Source organism: Amphiprion ocellaris, chromosome 11, assembly GCF_022539595.1.
Source record: "Amphiprion ocellaris isolate individual 3 ecotype Okinawa chromosome 11, ASM2253959v1, whole genome shotgun sequence".
NCBI lineage: Eukaryota > Metazoa > Chordata > Actinopteri > Pomacentridae > Amphiprion > Amphiprion ocellaris.
Genome location: NC_072776.1, coordinates 22,046,504 through 22,066,292, shown reverse-complemented (window position 1 = coordinate 22,066,292; position 19,789 = coordinate 22,046,504). Strand labels below are relative to the sequence as shown.

The 19,789-nt window shown below is 38.6% G+C and overlaps 1 protein-coding gene across 3 annotated transcripts; it reads right to left on the bottom strand.

Moving 5' to 3' along the window:
• Nucleotides 1-2,945: 2,945 nt before the first annotated feature.
• Nucleotides 2,946-19,309, bottom strand: LOC111563312 (solute carrier family 35 member F5). Of its 3 annotated transcripts, none has more exons than XM_035944486.2 (17): nt 19,231-19,309; nt 18,704-18,762; nt 18,383-18,504; nt 17,128-17,269; nt 16,419-16,568; nt 15,950-16,012; nt 15,781-15,862; nt 15,072-15,262; nt 13,080-13,161; nt 12,278-12,365; nt 11,135-11,199; nt 10,887-10,991; nt 10,573-10,732; nt 10,298-10,388; nt 9,932-10,086; nt 7,709-7,809; nt 2,946-4,985 (listed from the first exon to the last, which is right to left on the bottom strand). In XM_035944486.2, exons 4-16 carry the CDS (start codon nt 17,260-17,262, stop codon nt 7,728-7,730), a joined length of 1,449 nt encoding a protein of 482 aa, XP_035800379.2. In that variant the 5' UTR covers nt 17,263-17,269; nt 18,383-18,504; nt 18,704-18,762; nt 19,231-19,309; the 3' UTR covers nt 2,946-4,985; nt 7,709-7,727. The 3 variants fall into 3 exon arrangements, with proteins under 3 accessions (XP_035800379.2, XP_035800380.2, XP_035800378.2); XM_035944487.2 differs by lacking the exon at nt 19,231-19,309 and adding an exon at nt 17,517-17,605 and having other exon boundaries at nt 18,704-19,218; XM_035944485.2 differs by lacking the exon at nt 19,231-19,309 and having other exon boundaries at nt 18,704-19,217.
• Between the last annotated feature and the right edge of the window lie 480 nt (nt 19,310-19,789).

Genomic DNA, 19,789 nt, shown 5'->3' with positions numbered 1-19,789 from the left:
TTTGCTGCATTAATCCTAAAAGTAAAAAAGAATGTTTTTCCTCAACTTTACCTAATGTAAAGTCCCTTTAACAGAGCAGAACTGAAATACTGAAGACAGGCTGATCCTGATTAAAGCTTTGAGTACGCTCTCTCTGTGATTGACTATTGTCAGATACCTTCAATTACACCACCGTGCTCCGTGTGGCAGCACACTGTCAGCCAGATGTTGACTGTCAAAAGTGAATCTTGTAAAATCAAAGTTGATTGTTCATTATGACACTAAAGTCTCTTAGTTTGTAGCTTGAATTATCTTCTATTGTGTTCAGGTGCCTGTTTGTAATTATGTAGCATGAGACAATGCCTGAGTTATACCTCAGTAATGAAGTGCTTGTGTTTAAGTGACTACAGGAAATGGTCTCTGTGACTGACATCATGAATAGTTTCATACTGCTAGTAATCATCCACAGCTGTCAGATGTTCAAGGAAATGAACCAGCATGAAATGGCTAAAAAAAAAAAAAAAGAAAATACAAGAGTACCTGGCTGCAGACAAGATGGCGGCTCCTCCGCAAGACAAGAATAATCCTCTAATTTCCACCACTGCAAATGACTGGTTTATTGTAAAGAAGCTAGAGGATAAGTCTAACCTAATGTCCAAACTGATTCCAGTCTAAGGTAACTCTGGCTTTTTTTCACTGATAGACAAAGGAAATGACAGTAGATTGATGAAATGTGTGATTTATTTGAGGGCGCAACCCTACTGTCATGTCAACACCTTCAAGAAAAATACAAACTCACCAAATATGTTTGGTCTAACTTTTTAGATACTTCTATAGACTATGTTATGCCAAACTGACTCTGTAAATGTGCTGGATGCTGTGCAGACATGGCAAACTGAACTCGGTATAAACACTGATGTGGATGAATGGGATGTGATACAGGACCACACAAAGAAGACATCAGTGACTAACCGTGCTTGACTTTTGCAGTTTAAAACCCTGCCCACAAATTTGTCCCAGCTGAAGGTTTTAAATGATCCCCCAGCTTTATTTAAGGATTAAGCTGAACTGCCTCACTCAATATGTTAGAGTTTACATCCTAAAAAATGACTAGGGAAACAAAAGGATGCAAGAAAAGGCCTTATTCGCTTGAATCCCCACTTCACACTGACTGTGATATTATGCTTTGCCTCATATTCTCATACACATGATGCTACAATGCCAGGTGTTTATAATAAATGTGGCTAAGGTTACAAACAAGACAAGGTAACATCTTCTTCAGGCACTGCACGCCCACTAAGTCAGACTACAGGCTTTGGGGTTAATGTATGCACATGCGCTTACAAAACAGTTTATTTTAGTGTTACTGCAGGCATTTAATAGAACCCAGCATAACTGATGGTGCTAGGAGATATCAGACAGTCACTTGGCAACAGTAGACAGCATTTTACTGGCTACATTTCCTTTGGTATTTCCTGACAGCAGATGTTTTCGGTCAGCATTTCAATGGATTTCCAAAGGTACACCTGTTAAAAGGATCATATAGAGAAAAAATTACATACAGCTTGTGATTGACAGAGTAGATCCATTATTTGGCAGACAACAGGCAGATAATGAGTGTAAGATTTACCAGACAGAGACATCCTGCTGAATCTTTATTGCTGTTGATGCTCATGCTGTCCACTCCTTGCTTAGTAGGTGGACAGTTTGTTTATGGAATTTCAACACCAGCGTTAAAGATCTTCTGAGACGTCACACACTGGTTTATGGACTACGGTTTTGAGGTCTCACTGTTTTTGGAACTTGAGGACACTATGTACACCCTTCTTCTTCTTCTTCTTTTGCCTATTTTACATTCAGTGGATTTCATTAACCAAATGAGCATCATGCTGTGTTGAAGCAGACTTGGAACTAATGATTGAGACCATAAACTCAAGAAATCAAGTGAGAAGTAGGGTCATTTTCTCATAGACATCTACACAGTCTGACTTCTGCCTCAAACCAGAGGAGTCATCCCCTGCTGGTCGTTAGAAATAATGCAGGTTTCAGACACTTCTGCATCAGTTTGATTTTCATGCTCGGAGGCTACGCCCACCTGTTAAATACAGTTTACGTGACCGGCAAACAAAAGCAAACACTATCAGTAGGGAGCCTTAGAAAGACAATAATCGGTTCCCTTTAAAGGGACACTCTCAAAGTCCCCTTGAAATGACTCAGAGAAAATGTAACCTCTGATCTCCTAACATGTCTGCTGCTTTATGTAACAGCAGGTTAAAGTCAATATTATGCCATTAGCCTTTATGATCAGATTGGATATGAAGTCTGATATTATTGCAAGGCTCAGTGTTTGCTGGTTTTTCAAGGCGACAAGTACTGAAACTAAAGCAGTTAGCAGTTACGGTTTTCCTTCCATTGAGATAGGTCTGGTTGCAAGACTAATATTATTACCTATAAAGACTAAAATGCAAATAGAGGCAAGACAACATATTACAGGATAGTAAACTTGTTCAGTCAGCAAAAGTGTCTTGTTAAGATGGTACTTAACATTAGCTATGTAAATTAAGTGTGTTGTCATGGCAGAAAGTAGTGCTAGTTACTGGCTGTTATCTTGTTGCTGGCTAATCTCCTTGTTTTAGTGCCAACATGTTGACATTAGCATCCAATTCTTATAGGGATGACAAAGTTGAGATGAGTACATACTTTCTTATCTATCACTTCTTTTCTATGTGGCAAATCAACGTATGGCAAAGTCATTTTTTGGGTACTTTATAATCAACTTATGCAGGAAGGACTGCTATGTAAAAGTGCACGATGAGGACTCGGACTCACGGCTCTTAACTCTGTTCTCTCTGCCAGGAATCTGTTTTTAGACTAAATATGACTTCAGTTCACAGATGAGAAGAAATACTGCAAGAACACCTCGAATCAAAGAATCATAATAAAGAAATACACTATTTACACAGAGATTTAAAAAGATATGTTTTAATAGTGCACCGAAGTATGAAAACAGACTTGCAAAGTAATAGAATTATTCAAGAGCTTAGGTTGAAAAAGGGAAGTCACTATTAGGCTTTTGTGGCCTTCTTGTAGATTGTATAACGTCTTCATTAATGATACTTAAAAGGCAAAGAAAATGCTCAGTCAATAAAAACAAGATAAAGAACCTGAGAAAGAAAATAATCATATCGATGATTCCACAAGCACCATTGATAAAAGAAGAGAAAGACAAATGTTCTTTCACAACATGGACGATATTACCTCTTCCAAACTAATCATCCTTGAAAAGCTTTCATACCTGCAATCATAACAGAAGGTGATTGGCAAAGACATAGTAAGTGCAATGATGAACACGAATGACACAATTTTATATCTGTCACTTAAAGTGCTGAACTTGTTAATTTACCCTCACTGGCCGGCTATTACTTCTTCCACTTCATACTCCCTGTCAATGATGAGCGCAATAAAAACACTCCATAAAGATGTACACACATCTGACACTAAACAGGATGAGTGGAGTGACATTTCACCTTCGACTGTAGTGTTTACATACTGGATTACATGACCGACACTGAGGCTGCTAAAACAAATGCTTCTCATCATCACACAAAATCACAAGCACAGAAAATAAATCACTTTGCTTAAGGGAAAAACATACAGTCAAGTTGGTGCGATATAATCTCAAGTGTAAGAAAAAGAGAATTTGGCTGTGGTGCAAACTCTTCCTCCAGCAGTAATCATTTACAATGATACATAAAATATTATCTGATACATAGTCTCAAGATAAATCTGTAGTGGTCACTTAAATTTCACAAATAAAACATCAATACTATGTTCATGTCTCACTGTGTACAGTATTTACACCCATTTTGAAGAGGAAACTGCTCGTTCAAGCAGACAACCGTTATTGCAGCAAGGCATTTCATAGTTTATAGCAGAAGACTTACTATCCTGCTCATGTTCAAACACGAAGTTAATGTCTCTATCACAGTTTGTCTTCAGGATGCAGCACCACCAGAGGAGCAGGAGGAAGCAAGAAAGTGGCTGACATGGAGGATGTGGTGCTTTCTTGCTGCCTTTAGCTGTAGTGTTATTTTATTTTTCATGTCAGCATACTTGCTAACAGTAAATCAAGACAAGACCCAGTTGGAGCAAAAGGGAGATATTTTCAGCTGAGACGCTAAAATGTCAAATCTTATCAGGAAAGTGCTTGAAAAGAAATGCAAAGTATTTCACCAGACACACAGATGTCCCTCTGTGAGGCTGGGTAGCATGAAGTTATCAATGTACTACATTTCTGATTGGGCCCGATTACTACTCATAAAAATACTGCAGTTATGTAGATTGACTTCTAAGAAATGTGTCAGGGCATAATAAATTCCACAGAAATCTACGTGACAATAAAACTTACTAAGATGACACTCCAAACAGTAGCACTGCTGAAATTAGTGAGTTTTCCAGTATACAACTGAAGGTTGCATACTTGTTGCTAGAAGCACAGGAGAGCTCAGGTTTGTATGATGTGCATGAAAAAGCAGATCTACTCTTTCAAAAGCAAAACTTTTTATGCACTGTAAGCGTTTGACAGACTTGAAAATACAGCAAGGCTTTGGAAGGCCCATGGATGAGAGTTACAGTGTCCTCTGAAAACAGTGGAAGTCCTCCCTTTTGGTTCAGCTCTTTAAAAATAACACACAGCTACTCCTCCTCTGTTAGTGTTCGGACTGAGATCAACATGTACCGATCCATTTGGTCACATGACCCTATAGTAATCACTAATAATGTCCAGCACCTTGAGTACCACAACATTTCTTTATACAGAGCAAAAAAAGTAAAACAGACTGTCAGTTTATGCTGACCAAAATGCGAAAATAAAAATGAGGTTGTAGAAATGGATGGTTCATCTCAACACTGTAGAAAATAAATAGATTTAATAGGAGGCACTGGGGCGAGTTCAACGTCTCTGAAAGCTTCCAGATTGTCAGCTCAGTGAGATCCACATTGGCCACCTTGGGAGACAAATAAAAAGGAATGAGAAAAATGAGACAAACGCTATTCATACACACTTCTACGTAGTTGTTAAAAAGTACTCCACCGACTAAGCACCGCACTGCAAAACAAGCTACGATGAAAAGGCCTGAAGAAAAGATCTAAAGCAATGCAGCAGAACAGGAGCTCTTGTCTTCTGAAGTTAGGTGCTTTCTTCTTCATTCTCAATATGTCATTTAGACTACTGTAATGCCTTTTTTACCTGTTTAAATCAGTCCTCTCTCAACCGCCCTGTCTGAAGGTCAAAATGCAGGTGCTCATCGTTTAACATGAACTAACCAGAGATCCTACATCACCCCAGTCCTGTCCTCTCTGGCTCCTGATCATTTCTCATGTTCATTTTAAAATACTGGTGCTAACTTTTAAGGTGGTATATTGCCAACCTCCTTCACCTTTACATCCCAAATAGAGCTTTGAAGTTAAGCCAACAAAAATTACTTGTCCCAGAAACCAAGTATAAAACCCATGGTGACTGTGCTGTCCAAGTTCTCACACCAAAACTGTGGAACGCTCTTCCTCTACAGCTGAGATCGGTCGACTCCTGTGGAGCTTTTAAAAAGGCAACTGAAAACGTTTTTATTCAGACAGGCTTTTAGGTAGCCGCTTTATTTTGCATATTGTCTTTGTGATTCACTGTATTTTAGCTGTTACTCCCGTTTTATCATTATATTTTTATTATTTATTTTTATTTTTTGGATTTATTATTGTTGTAAAACATTTTGTGATTTTGTATCTGTGAAGAGTGCTATATAAATAAATTTTAGTTACTTCATTACTAAACAGCCAGAAGTTCAGTCAATAGCTGCTAATGTAACCTTGAGATGCTAAACTAGCGACTGAGGCAACAACTCCAGGGAGAAGTAGGCTCATTTCCAAATACATTTTAAACAAATTGCCACTTTTTTGTAAACACATACTTGGTGCATTTGCCAGTATGCCAACGCCTGTGTGATGTAATTTTTGCAACAATTTGCATGGCCTTTATGCTACGTGAAAGTCACAAAGAAGTGGGTATGTGAGGGTACGTGGACGTCCACACAGAGGCTGGTATGCACCCTTCGATGACAAAATTTACATCACACAGACTCTACTGGAGACCATTTCAGTGACTGTTGCATGGAAACGTTGGTACAAGTGCACCAAATGCTCATGTAGTGGAAAACCATTTTGATTTGATTTGCAGTGTGCATGTACAGAATACGTAAATGTGCGCATATGTAATGCAACCTCCATGTGGACTCCAAGATTACAAAGTATTAGGATGAGGGCCAAATTCATGGATTAGCTGTATATAGCTGCACTTCTCACAACCTGTACACAAACTCTGATGTCTTAAACTGACAATCTGTCCTTTTTTTCTGTGAATTCAGGGGTTTTAAAATATTATTTAGTAAAATATCTAAATAATGATTAAGTAAGTAGTAGAGACCTTCCTCTTAGTGTGTCTACAGTGGAAACTGGGGTTATTCAAAGTATATTTAAAGTATTGGCTCTGACAGTAGTCTGTACACCATTTTAGCCATTATCATGACAAAATATTAAATACCAAATAAAAATGAATACCTTGTGATGGCTATTATTAGTATATTTGGTGCTGGAAAGAATAAACAAATAACTGATAATGAAGGGAGATTGATGATGAAATAATCATCAGTTAATAAAGATTAGTTGCAGTGTTGGACACACACATATGCACTTTCTCCTCCATTAGACACTACATACCCAACAGACAAGCTTAACTCTGTCCTAAATTGGACTGTTTTCATTCTCCATAAACGCCTCTATTAGACCACATGCTAAGTTCAAAATATCTCTCTGTCCTGCTGCAATTACTTTGTGGAATTGGGAGGCAGATAGTTTGACTAAACCTATGAATAGTGAAGAGACGGGTGACTTCACAGAGATGCAGACTTTGTGGAGTGGGAGGATAATCTTCAGTCTGAAATATTTCCGTGTTAATCATCCTGTCCTGTTCCTCCTCTGTCCCTCTTACTCAACTGCATGTCTAAACACTGAGGGCATCAGACAAATACTTCACAGGTACTCAAGGCAAACAACTAATTCTGAGGCTCCTCAGGAAAATCGGAGTGTTTGGACACTGATCTTTTACAATTTTATCATTAAGGCTGCAGTTTTCTGGCCACCAAGCTGAATGCACCAATAATGGCCAATAATGTAGTGATAAATGTGTGCGCAAGCTGGCAATTCACAAATTTAGCAGACATGAAGTAAAATTGGAGTTTTGTTTTTTGTTTTTTTCGCTGAAAACAGCTGCCTGCTTCTGTTGTAAAAAGACTGATAACAGTGGAAACATTGGGCTGGAAAACCAAAACAATGAACTAATAACAGGCTCAAAAGCTCTGTAGAGTTGGATGATAATTCTCAGTGGGTTTGTCCCTGCAGAGTGACCTCTTTCACATTAGCCAAAGTAATTTGATTCATTGTTAACATGAACATTTCTAATCAGTGCAAATTTAAATTATTCAAAAGTATAAAGGACACAGTAACGTTTGAACTACTGAATGGAGTGTAAATATATGAAGGATTCCTTCTTTTTGTTCTCTTTTATGTTTCAATGAACCCAGCTGATTAATCCGTCTTTATGTTCACAAACGGAATATCATGAACATATTTAAACACACAAGTCAGCAACACACAAGACGAGGGCAGAATTATCGTTTACGTTTTGTTGGACTGCTGGATCACGAACAGAAGCTTCCTTCGCTGGGGGAGACGGTGTGTAGGGGAATAAGGCTTTCACACTGCTCGCTGTCTTCTGGCAGTCTGTGGGCAGAAGGACAACGGAGTGTCGATCATCATCACAGTCATCACTTTGACAACCATCATTATTATAATCATCCCTCAGCAAGTATTCACAGAAGAATGGAGCGCATAACTGCTGCAGAGAGGTTAGTCAGTCAAGCATGTACATCTGATTACAGACTTAACTTAGCAAGGCTGTGAGCTACAAATGGAGTCCATTATCCTTGTAAGAATGTCAGAGAAGAATAGACTGTAAGTATGTGTCAGAGTTAAGGTCATCTCATTTCTAATAGGTCACGTAGCACAGTACAATAAAACAACAAATCACTTTCTTTTAAAAACTTAAAAGCTTTAACTTATTAAAAGACCAGGATGGAAAGCATTTGGGAAAATATTCACATTTTGCCAGCAACTCATCTCCTGCACAGACGTCAGTGTACATTAACTTAGCCTGGTGCTTGGTGTGTGTTTGTGTCAGAGAAACAACTTCCATTTGCCTTTCTTAAACAGTGGAAGCAGCATTTTCACCCATTAAGCACGTGTGTCTGTTTCCACTCTTTTTGCAATTGCGTCATAAATTCCATGGCAACCCCATTTGACGCTACAGAAGCAGTCCATTGGAACATGACTGTACACAAATAATGGTGTGACTAATAAGGAAGTTGCTTATGTGCAGATAAATGCATGTTATCGGCCTACAATTCTACTAATTCCATTTAACAGACGCTTTCATCCAAAGTGACGTACAACTGAGAGTAGATGCAAGATACATTGGCCCAGTATGACTTGCCTGCAGTCATACAGTAATTAACTTTTTTGTGTCTTCATCCTGGAAAGAAGCACAAACAGATTGGTTTTGTCCTTCTGCTTAGGCATGCCTTCAGTCAGTTAATTTTATACCTTGATATCATATCTGGTCATTCATAATTAGGCAGTTTACAAAATTAAACAGTGATTGAGACTTCAACTTTGATCACGACAATTTTTTAGAGAAAGCACTTCATCGCACTTTTCATGGTGTATAGATTGATTTAAACATGTCAGATTTTCCTTTTTTAGAAGGACATTTGACAGGTATTCTTTTATTTTCATTCCCTTGTCCCTGATCATTTTCTCTTTTAAGAAACTGTAGATTCTTAGATTAATTCGAAAGAGTTCAGTGGGATGGGAACTGGTCGCCAAAATGCTGCAGTAGCAAGCTTGTGATCCAAAGGTCACCGGTTCAACCCTTGGATACTGAAAAGGCCCTGAACCCTCCTAGTTACACTCCCAGTGTGGAACTGTGTGAATGTGATCCTTGAAAAGTTACAATTAGGCCTGTTCTGGACCATGGCCTTGTTACATCTGTGTTACAGCTAAAGTGTTAACTGCAAGCCTTTTAAAAGCGGAGTGTCTTCAAGCAGTCTGCTCTTTATCAGACTCAGATTTGTGCCTGTGTTTTACTCAGTTTAATTGCTGTACCACTGCACAGTGTCCTCTATCGCTATTTCCTAAATAGTCTAAATTAGCAGCAGGAAAACTGCCTCGGTGTCCATTTCTCTCTTTCCCTTCTGTTTTCTCCCTCTAATAACCTGACTGTCTTATGATACTTGTGGTACTATTCTGCATTAGTAGTGTTTGAAAATGATAACCGTTGGGGAAGGTGCATGTGTGCAGTCATTTTCATTTCAGTCGATTTGGAAGGCTGTCAAGGCATCATGACAAGAAGTTTTTTTGCCAAGTTTTAATTGTGTTGTTTTAAGTATTTCAGTGTTGGATGGATACATTAAGACATCCTTTGAAACCATCCTTTGAAGAAATATTCGAGATGCATCAGAGATCCTGTGAGTAAGTGGAATAAATTATTCTATGGGGGATTTTGTGGACATGAGTCAAACTGAAACCTCAAACAAAACCTGACAATCTCAGTGACATTTTAAAAACTGAACCAAGTGGAAAAATACTCAGTACTTCAAAGGGTGGAAATCAATCTGAAAACTGTGTGCTTGGATGAAGATTACAGTGAAGTACATGCGGGTTTGTAGCTATGGGTTGTGAATACGTTAGCATATCCACAAATTAGGCATTCAGTTGCTTAGCTTGTTTCTGAGTTGAAGACCATCAACATGACTGCCACATGGTGCTGTGTAATCAAACAGTGTACCTTTGAATGCGATGTTTCCTGCAGATGAAGGCGTAAACTCTCCTCAGCCCCACCAATACTGGGTCCCAGTTGTTGTAGTGGCATAACAGCGTGGCAATGAAGAAGGAGAGGAAGACGGGGACTGCCCCAGCAAAAAATAACCATGAGAAACGTACCTGTCAACACACACACAGCAGAAAGCAACTGGTTACAATTTGTGTCTTTAACTGACTTAAAACGTTTAGAATAATTTGGAAACGTCTGTTGTTGTTGCTGTTGTTTTTTTAAATTTCTCTTTGAATTCATAATTTCTTCAACCTTATCAATATTGTCTTTAATTGTATTTCAAACTTTTTTACTGTTAAGTAGCTGCTTTAACAAACTTACCTTCTGCATGCAAATATCTGCCATAATAGAGAGAGGAATGGTGAGGCTTAATGCCAGTGTCCCGATAAGAGATGACGTGAGGAAACAGCCCCTGAGAAAGGACAGAAGCATTTTTGAACTAATATGCATTGTTGAAACAAATTCTGCTCACCACAGGGGGAATTTCAGTATAGACTCTGCTCAAGAACGATTACCAAAAGTACTTCTGATACTGTAAATTGCGTCGATTTGGTGTCAGAATTGTGACAAATATAAATGATGTGTCAGATGCTCACCAGAGCCAGAGAAACTCTGAGAGAACAGTTCCGATCAGGCCATTTATGAGGATATACGTCCACACGAGTTGGCTGGGAAGCTCAAAGGCCTCAAAGCCTGTGTAGTGGAGTAAGAGGAAGCCTGGCCACAGCAGCAGCAGGTTGAACAGACCCACAAACCCTAAAACACAGCAGGTTCAACTTAGACAACTCTGAATAAAATTAAATGTACACATGTGCTTTTGTGGTCAGTGAGATTTTTAGTACACAGACATAGTGCAGACATGCCAAGGCCTTGTCCTCAGAACAATACACTTATTTGAGCATTTGCTTACCAAAGAACATTGGAATGTCAAGCTTATCCTCCCGATCCACTCGCCTCTTAATCATTACAATGTAGATAGCGTACAGCACTGCCCCGGCCAGTGACCACAGAGAACCTTGGTAAAGATTTAAGTCAATTACATTCAGAAAGGTTTCAATGTAAACTAATTCAACACTATTAGGCTAGAAAATAATGTGTATCTTCACTTCACAACAGCAATGTGAAAAAGAGACAAGTCATCGCTGTCTCCGAGGTTACCTATAACACCTTTCTCATCAGGGCTGTCCATGCTGGAGAGACTCACGAGGGCAACACCTCCCATACTAAACAAGAGAGAAACTACATGAAACTCACAGTAAGGCTATTTGAAGAATTGTACTAATTCATTTTGAATTCAAAAAGAGGAAAAAGAACAATAAAAAGTATAAAATTGCTATAACATTCATATATTCATCAACACAGAATTGTTAAATAAAAATAAAACATAGAAACAGAAATAAAGCATAGCTGGTCTTAGACAAAATGGCTGACTTTTCTTACAATGACATAACCAATGTGGGATATGTTCACCATACACAACAATTTGGATAACATTAGGCTGATAGTTGGATGAGCCATTCATAAAGAAACAGTTAGCCTGGCTAAGTCCGAGGCTAATAAAATCTGTCTTTAGACACCTCAAAACCCTAGCTCCCCCTAATTAAGAAACTGCAAGGTAGCCAACTAAGAATTTTAGTACATAAACACTACGAAAAAAAAAAGATATGACATGTTAACTAATGACCTTTAGAGGACTGCAGGCAATTTTCTGTACTTCAAGAGAGTCACACTAGCTTATTTCCCTATGTATCCAGTTTTTCTGCACACCTAAGCTAACCAACTAATTACCAACCTATATCAACATTTCAAGAAAAATATTAGGGCCCTCTAGAAACGTTTTTTTTTAAGTGTGCATGTATATAGCATGTAGAGTTTAAACATGTGTTCAAATTATACATTTTGTTGCGGATGTGACACCAGAACAAAGTGGTAATCCAGCACTGATGATGAATTCTCTATCTCACATCTTTGGTCCAGTAGGTGACAAGATATGTGGTCTGTACAAGACACAAGTGGGGCAAAAACAAAGAGTTGCAATTCCTACCATAGAGAAAGCATTACATGGTTTTGAATTGAATTCATTCCGTCATAAATCAGTCGTTGCTCGGCGACTGGCTGCTTAGAAAGAGTCACTTTGAGAGACATCAACTTTGAGAAAATTAATATGATAGGGTCAGGCTCTGACCACTATGATGAGTTTAAATATACCGCTGACCATACACAGTTGTTAATATACACCGAGCTGAAACCTATCAGCATGCCCTTCTAAAATTAAACGCAAACCCTATTGCTCACCCTTACCTCAGAGCCACAGCCAACAGTTTGGACAAGGTGAAGCGGTCGCTGCTGTTACTGGGAAATATGGCTGCTAAGATGAGCGTGAACAGGCCTGAGGAGGGAAAGATGACACAGTTTACTCAGAAAAAGCAGCAGACTATGTTTAATAAATATGAAGTGGCATCAAAAAGTTCTGGGAGTTTTCATGGTGTGTCTGCACTGAGTGCATTACAGTCACGTGTGCAAACTGTGCTGGCAGTAACTGTCACAAGTCAAGACATGTGACATCATTATATTAACATCAGAATCTGTGTTACACACATTTTGTGACCATTGGTAGGTTCACATTAGGAATTTTTCCATGAAGCTAAAACTGGAACAGAACAGCACACATCACATCTGTGTCAGTCTGCTTTACCACATGAGCCAAACTTCATACCAAGAATAATCATAGCCGACAAGAAGTGGACCTACAGCTACCACCGAGACAATAGTTTTCAGATTGGAAGGGGAGATTCAACATACATTGCAGATTTGCTTGACATGTTTACACCATGAGAATACCAGGGAGAACTACAAGTCCTGCAAAAGCCCTGCAAGTGCAGTTGTGTTGCTCCTAGAGACTGTGTTGATAAGGGTGTGGACAAATGTAAATCAGGGACAGTTTGGGCCTTCAGACTTTTTCATCACGCTTTGTATATGATGTTTAACATGACCAAATCAAGACATTTCTCCTTTACACCAGTCTTTGGTATGCCAGTCTTGAGTGTACATTCTACGTATTCCCATGGATTCTGCAGACACACACACAGAGCGGGAGAGTCACCTGAAGTGGATGACAGAATGTTGACAATGGCCACCTGCGTGTCCGACAGAGCTTCCTGGTAGGACAGGTTAGCCAGGAACCACTAGAAGACAAGCAAGTACTTGTCAAGAGTGAACAGAATGATAAACTTCTTACAATAGAATTACTCTGTGCTGTGGTAAATACTATTTAATTTTCATGATAAAGCCAAGTTTTACCAACTGTCTTGTTTTCATTTAATCTTTAAAGTCCTAGTTAGTTCTGTGTTTCGGCAAGCATCCCATAAAGTGTCTTTCAGTCTTAACTTATACTGGATAATCAACAGCAAAATGACTGCCTTGTGGCAGGTCAGGTCTGGCTAGAGGTCTTTCTTACATCTCTCTCTCCTACACTCTCTCTTCGTCGTCCCCATCTAATGAAGGCACAAACTGCCCCCCTAAAATGATAACACTGATAATAAAAAGGAGGGCTTAGTAAATGCTGCCAGAATTGTAGTATATCAGTCCTAAGCATTGCATAACTATTAGAGGATGTACAACATCTCTGCTTGAAAACAGAAAAAAGCTGGATGTAATGTGTCTTTAATTTTCAGCTTCAGAGTATAATCCTTAAACTTGAGGTGGTCAAATTTAAGCTTATGTCAAACTTTCTGCTTTAAATTTCCTCGAGCCACAAATTAAAAGCAGCTCATCATTTGAAAGGCCACATGAATAATGGTGTGCAGTCACAATCCACTACACTCTGCTCACTCACAAAATTATTACACGCTAAAAGCATGTTTTATTTATAGGCACAAAAGTACCAACAAAACAGTTGTGGCTGACTGGCTAGAAAACAACAAGAATAAAGTGTGTGTGCTATTAGTTTTGCGTCATAAGAAGTGACTACAGCAAGACAGAAAAACGAGAGAGAGGACACAAACTATTTATTGATGGGTAGGACTGTATTTGCTCAGATTTGGTTCTACTAAAATATGTATAAACATGAACACCATGAGCCTGGTCGTGGCGACAGTAGCAGATGGTGGTCAGGAGTAGAACAAGGAAGCAATGCACCGGTAAAAACAGAGGACAAGAACACTGCAGGGCATTGTTGCAGTGTGTTTACAGAGCAAATAGTTGATCTGTATCTACTGTGGGTGAAAGAAGGTAACTGAATGCTAATATACAACTTGTATATAATATACAAGCCATAACACCTTCATGTGTCAGTGATTTGCGGTAGAAAATAATACAGTTTATGGTGTTTCCATAACACAATTTGTTACTTCACCATATGATTTTACTGGTATCTTAATGGAGTCACTTTTCTACATGTTGGATGTGTTATGTCTTTCTTTTCATGGATTTTCTATGGAAGGCACTTTGTTATTATTACTATTATTGTTATTATTTTCAGCTTCCTTATTTCTTATATTTATTCTGCCTCATACTCATCACTACTTGATTACAGTAAACTTAATAGTTGACTAAAACAAATTTAAATGTAAAAAACCACAAAACATATCTATGTTTTCTAGCAGGTGCATTTGCATTTGAATATTTTCTAAATAATGTGTGTGCGTGCGCGTGTGTGCATGCGTGTGCGTGTGCCAGTGAATGAGAAGCACTGAAGACCTTAGCTTAAGGATAAAAATCAGCTTCTTAAGTGTGGACTTTTTATTATTTGTTTATTTACATTAAACTTTTGATGGCTCATGTCAGCCAAATATTGCAATAAATATTAATTTAACAGTTTTATCTTCAGAATCTAAAGTTAATGAAATAGCCCAGGCTCAGACAAGATAGCACTGAGTCTTCAAGGCAAATGGTTATTTCAAGTAGCTGAAAATCTTACTGAGTGTGATCTCAAATCATGTATAATTTTTCAGAAAATTAATTTTCAGTCTGGTTAAAGAATATTGGATCTCTGTAATCCAAATTTAGAAGTGTTTTGAGGTTGTGGTGGTTAAAGAGATACAATAATCTCATCAATTATGCAGCAGCATAACCACGTTAAGTCAATTCTACTCACCACAAAGCAGAAAAAAAAACTGATTTTGGCCACATCAGTGATGGTTAGCTTTCCCACTGTCCGTAACATGGCCTCGTGGTCCTTGGCAGCAGGGTAGGACATGCGGGACAGCTTGGCCTCTACGGCTTGTGTAGAGGGCAGCTGGCGCACCTCCATGATATTACTAAAACGCACCCGCTGCTTTTTGGAAGCTGGGAGGTAGAAATGAAGACAGGAGTGAAGCGACAGAGGCAGAGAAAACAAGTGTTATGTAAATGACAGAAAATGAAATGTAATTTTGAGAGTTCACTTGTATTTGCAGCAAGCTCATCACTTTATTGTATTTGACAATAAAACGTTGGCCTCATTAGGTGCTTATATATGACTAAGTTGAACACAAGCCTCTTCATTTTTAATACAGGTGCCAATCATAGGTACTACTGAAATTAAATCACCAGCGGCACTAAGGGTGAGAGAAATAAAACAATCACTGTGAAATACAACTGAGAGTATGTAATGAAAGGTTTGTTCCTACTAATGCTGGAATGTAAAAGAGAGAAAAGTAAAGAACCAGTGTCTGCACCTAAAAGGTGAGACAGAGGTCCCTCCCATACAGACTCTAAAATGATTTTGTCTGTTTACATAGGGAACCACTGCCCTCTGTTGGGTATTTTATGTACACAGGATAATGAATATGCTTCATGACATTCCCTTTGACATTAGTACTCACTGAATTCACAGTCTCCAATTAGACCATTTGAGTGTTCTGTAGGTATGTCCTGGAACTTCACTGGCACATACAGAGGTTCACTCTGCAGGGATAGGATATGATACGTTTCACTCAGTCATGACGTAGCACTCTCATCTACCACAGATAGTCAGACTTTTTTACTACGTACCAAACAGTTGTTCACAGTAGTGTCAGTGGTGCAAGGTGCAAAGTAGGCCTCAGCATCAGCAAACTGCAGAAAAACGCAACTCAAACTATGAACACATGGACCAAAACCAAAAATTCAGATTTGTTTACATTCTCTTTGTCACAATGAACAGATTTCCCCAAGGGTTGTTTACAATCTGCCAGTTTTAAGTGGACTTGAACAACATTCATTGGGATTTTTCAATCTTTCAAAGAGCAGCAAGTTATTCAGGAACTTTTAAAAATGGTGGTTTAATACATAATCTTACAACTTTCTGTTTTTGCTGCAGGTGTAGATAAGAAAAATTAAGTTAGTGAACAGTGCATGACTGCATGATTTGACATCCTGTAGCAGAAGTGTTGAATGATTCTTTTACTAAGGCTGGTGCTGAGAAACTATACTGTAACAGCGTAGCACCCCCATGTGGGGAAATCGTGGTCTGACTACTTACAAATGCAGAGTGCCGGCGTTTCAGAGTGCCAGTACACTGCTGCCTCCAGGGCCGCCACAGCAGGAAACCCAACAAATACAGCACAAACATAGAAGTCTTAGTGAATGTGCTGAAGAAGGGTTTGCTGTACTCCTGTCGCTTGAAAATGTACTACAGAGAGAATCCAGAGAAAGACACTGTTAGGATAGCCATTTTACAGGTTAGCTAACATATACTTTTACACTTTATCATATCTTCAACAGGAGTCACCATATTATTCACTACAATGTAACTATCTGATGGCTGCTGGAACTGGTGGACCTATGTTCATTTTTTTCTCTGCAATACATATTTGGTCACCAGAGGCTGTATGTTTGCTGGTTTTCTTTGCTTCACTACCACTGTAATTCTGCTAAACAGTAACAGTTCCATTATAATAAGATATCAGTGGACACCAATACAAGATATTTGAGCTCTAACACTGAAATTGTCTCTGGTTTTACCTATTCAGCAGCACAAAGTGGTCATAGGAACTACAATGTTCAAAAACTTAGACATTAACCCATCAACTATGCAATGGGATGAGCTGTCACATTAACTACATGGTACTTCTAACACTGCTGAGTGAAAATGAAGCAGCTTTGCTTTTGAATACTGTATCAACCACTTAATCAGAATCACACATGTGTCACAAACACAGAGAGGTATATCACAGTGACAAAATCCTTACTGCGGTTAGCTCAGAGGATGCTACCCAGATGACATCCACCAGCAGAAGTATCACCACTCCCAGCGCCATTCGCCTCCGCTGGGCTGCAGAGCTACTCTGAGAGCTCATCCGGTTCATGATGAACACCCACTCCATCAGACCACTGATAAGACATTCATACATTCATTAAAGTGGATCTACTGATGTAATAATTACAGCAATGTCACAGCTGGTAAGTTCCGTCTCCGACACCCTACTAACATCTAGAAATCATGCAAATATTGTGCGCAACTTGCTATATTTTAAGGGCCCATATTGTGGCTCTTCTCAGCAAATGATGTCCTTGGATGTCCTTAAAATGTGTCTTTCAATTTTTCAGTTGAAAATACAGTGAAGATGATTCATTTTACCCTGACTGTATAACCCTTATTCTATATGGGCTGTGTCAGTGTCTGAAGCTTTATAGCTGCCACCTTCAGGAAGAAGACACTCTCTGCATCTGTGAATGACAGTGTGCAACAAACAGTTTTTTTACACCAAGTTTTTAAAGGTCCCATAGAGTGAAATTTCATGAAAATCCCTTTTTATTGTGTTTCTTATATCTTGACAAGTTCAAGGTGTAAAATAAAAGCTGTGAGAGTATGAAAACACTTTCTGCTGGCATCCCTGAGTCCCCCCCCCCCCACCCCACCCCCACCCCCCACTGCTGCTATGTGAACCACTTAAAATTAGCAGATGCATCAGGGTCTGGTTTATTTACTGGCTAAGGTTGCTGGCTAAGGTCTGGTTTATTTACTGGCTAAGGTTGCTTCTGCTAACTCTACAATGACAAAGTAAAGGACATCAAATGTTCTGCAATTGGCTGCAATGATCAATACACAAGTCTTTGTGTACTGGTGAAATGAACCATCTTTGCAGTATTTTGAGCTGAGAACTAGAAAGATACATTCTGGGGGGACACGCGAGACTTTTCAAATATTTTTCTCTTACACAATATAGTGTAAAGTAACATTTGACAAAAGACAAATGATTGCAAGTTTGATCAACTATAAAAATCAGCTGCAGCTTTACATTAAATGACATCATCAAGGTCGCTCTAATGCAAATAAATATGACAACATTAGCTAGAGCAAACCTGTCAGACTGCTTGTTTAAGAATTGACATTGCTTTAGGTGAAGAATCTTAAAACCAAGTTTAAAGTAAATGAAAGGTAAATGACAGTACAATAGGTGCAAAGGTAACATATGGTTATAAATTTTTCACTGAAATACACACCTGATTTCCAACAAAATGTAGAGTCAGAAATGTTATCCCTGGTCTTCCCAGATGTAAGCTCAGATTCACTGCGTAAGCCAGTGTAAGTCAACACCAACCAGGGACTCACAGATAGCAAAAACCTGCCACAACAAAAAGGAAGCAAAACAGTTAATACTGTTTTGTTTGTTTGTTTGGTTGGTTGGCTGGTTGGTTTTTAAAAGTAACAACTATGTCGCAGCAAGCATTAGTGGAAAAACAACCATTGTAATAACTGACGGTGTAAAACAATTAAACCACCACAGACTTACTACTAAAAACTGTATTTACATCTTGACTCACCTGGACTTTAAATGCGGCTATGGCAGTGGGTTACCAAGTGCCAGCTAGCTAGCTGTCACCTGTGCTAGAAGCATTGCAGAGTTATCAGTGAACAATTAGTGTGGAATAGAGTTGTACTGTACGTTGAAACGCACTCTGGGAGTTGGCTGCATTAACAGTTTATTTTCCATTTCTAATTTTGCAGCTATGTGTGAATCCCTTTAAAGTTCCAGTGGTAAAATGAGCCCTGCTTCCTCATCTGCTGAAAGCTAGCTTACAAGCTAGCTATTTTAGTAGCTATTAAATTGCTACGGTGCGGAGGTCGAAAAGTCCGCTCGTGGTGTAGGATATGTCTCAATATAATGTTAACTCTAGTTCATTGACAGGAGTTCAGATTAAGGTCCAGTTGGTCTGTCTTATTGACATTGTAGGTAGCAGCACTGTGCTACGTTTAGCTGCTTGTTTATCTATTAACGTTGACAAGCTAAGCGCTAACAAGCTTCATTAAGCTAAGTGATCAAAATGCTTCATAAAAGTAATATTTTTACCTGAAGACGAGACGAAGTCATTTAGTTTGCACCATTATTTAACAGTCATTTCATATGCTGCAGAAATATTGGAAAAATGACAGTTTTTGCGATAAAATTGTTATCAGTCCAATGGTTGTAAACATTAGCACACCCTCCCTTCTTCATTGTCAGGTGACATCACTTATGGCGCACAGACTCCTGGGATATGAAGTCTTTAAGTGGCGTATAGCGCAGAATTTAGAGACATTACAGACGAAAACGTCGTGTTTTTTCATGCCCTCGTCAATTTTGAGATTTTTGGCTGTTTTGCGTTCCCATGCCTTCTTTAAGACTAGTAGTAATCACTTCTAAAATACACATTTATGTGTTAATTTCACTACACTCCGTTTATTAGACATTTATGCGAACTACTGCATATTTAAAATGATTGTACCTCATTTGCATATTCAAACATTCAATTTCAGGAAACTTGTAATACCAAAAAATAATTGTCTTAATTTAAGAAATTAGCAAGAGAAGCTTACTACTATTTTATTATTATTTTATTACTATAACTATGTTTATTGCTACATAAGCT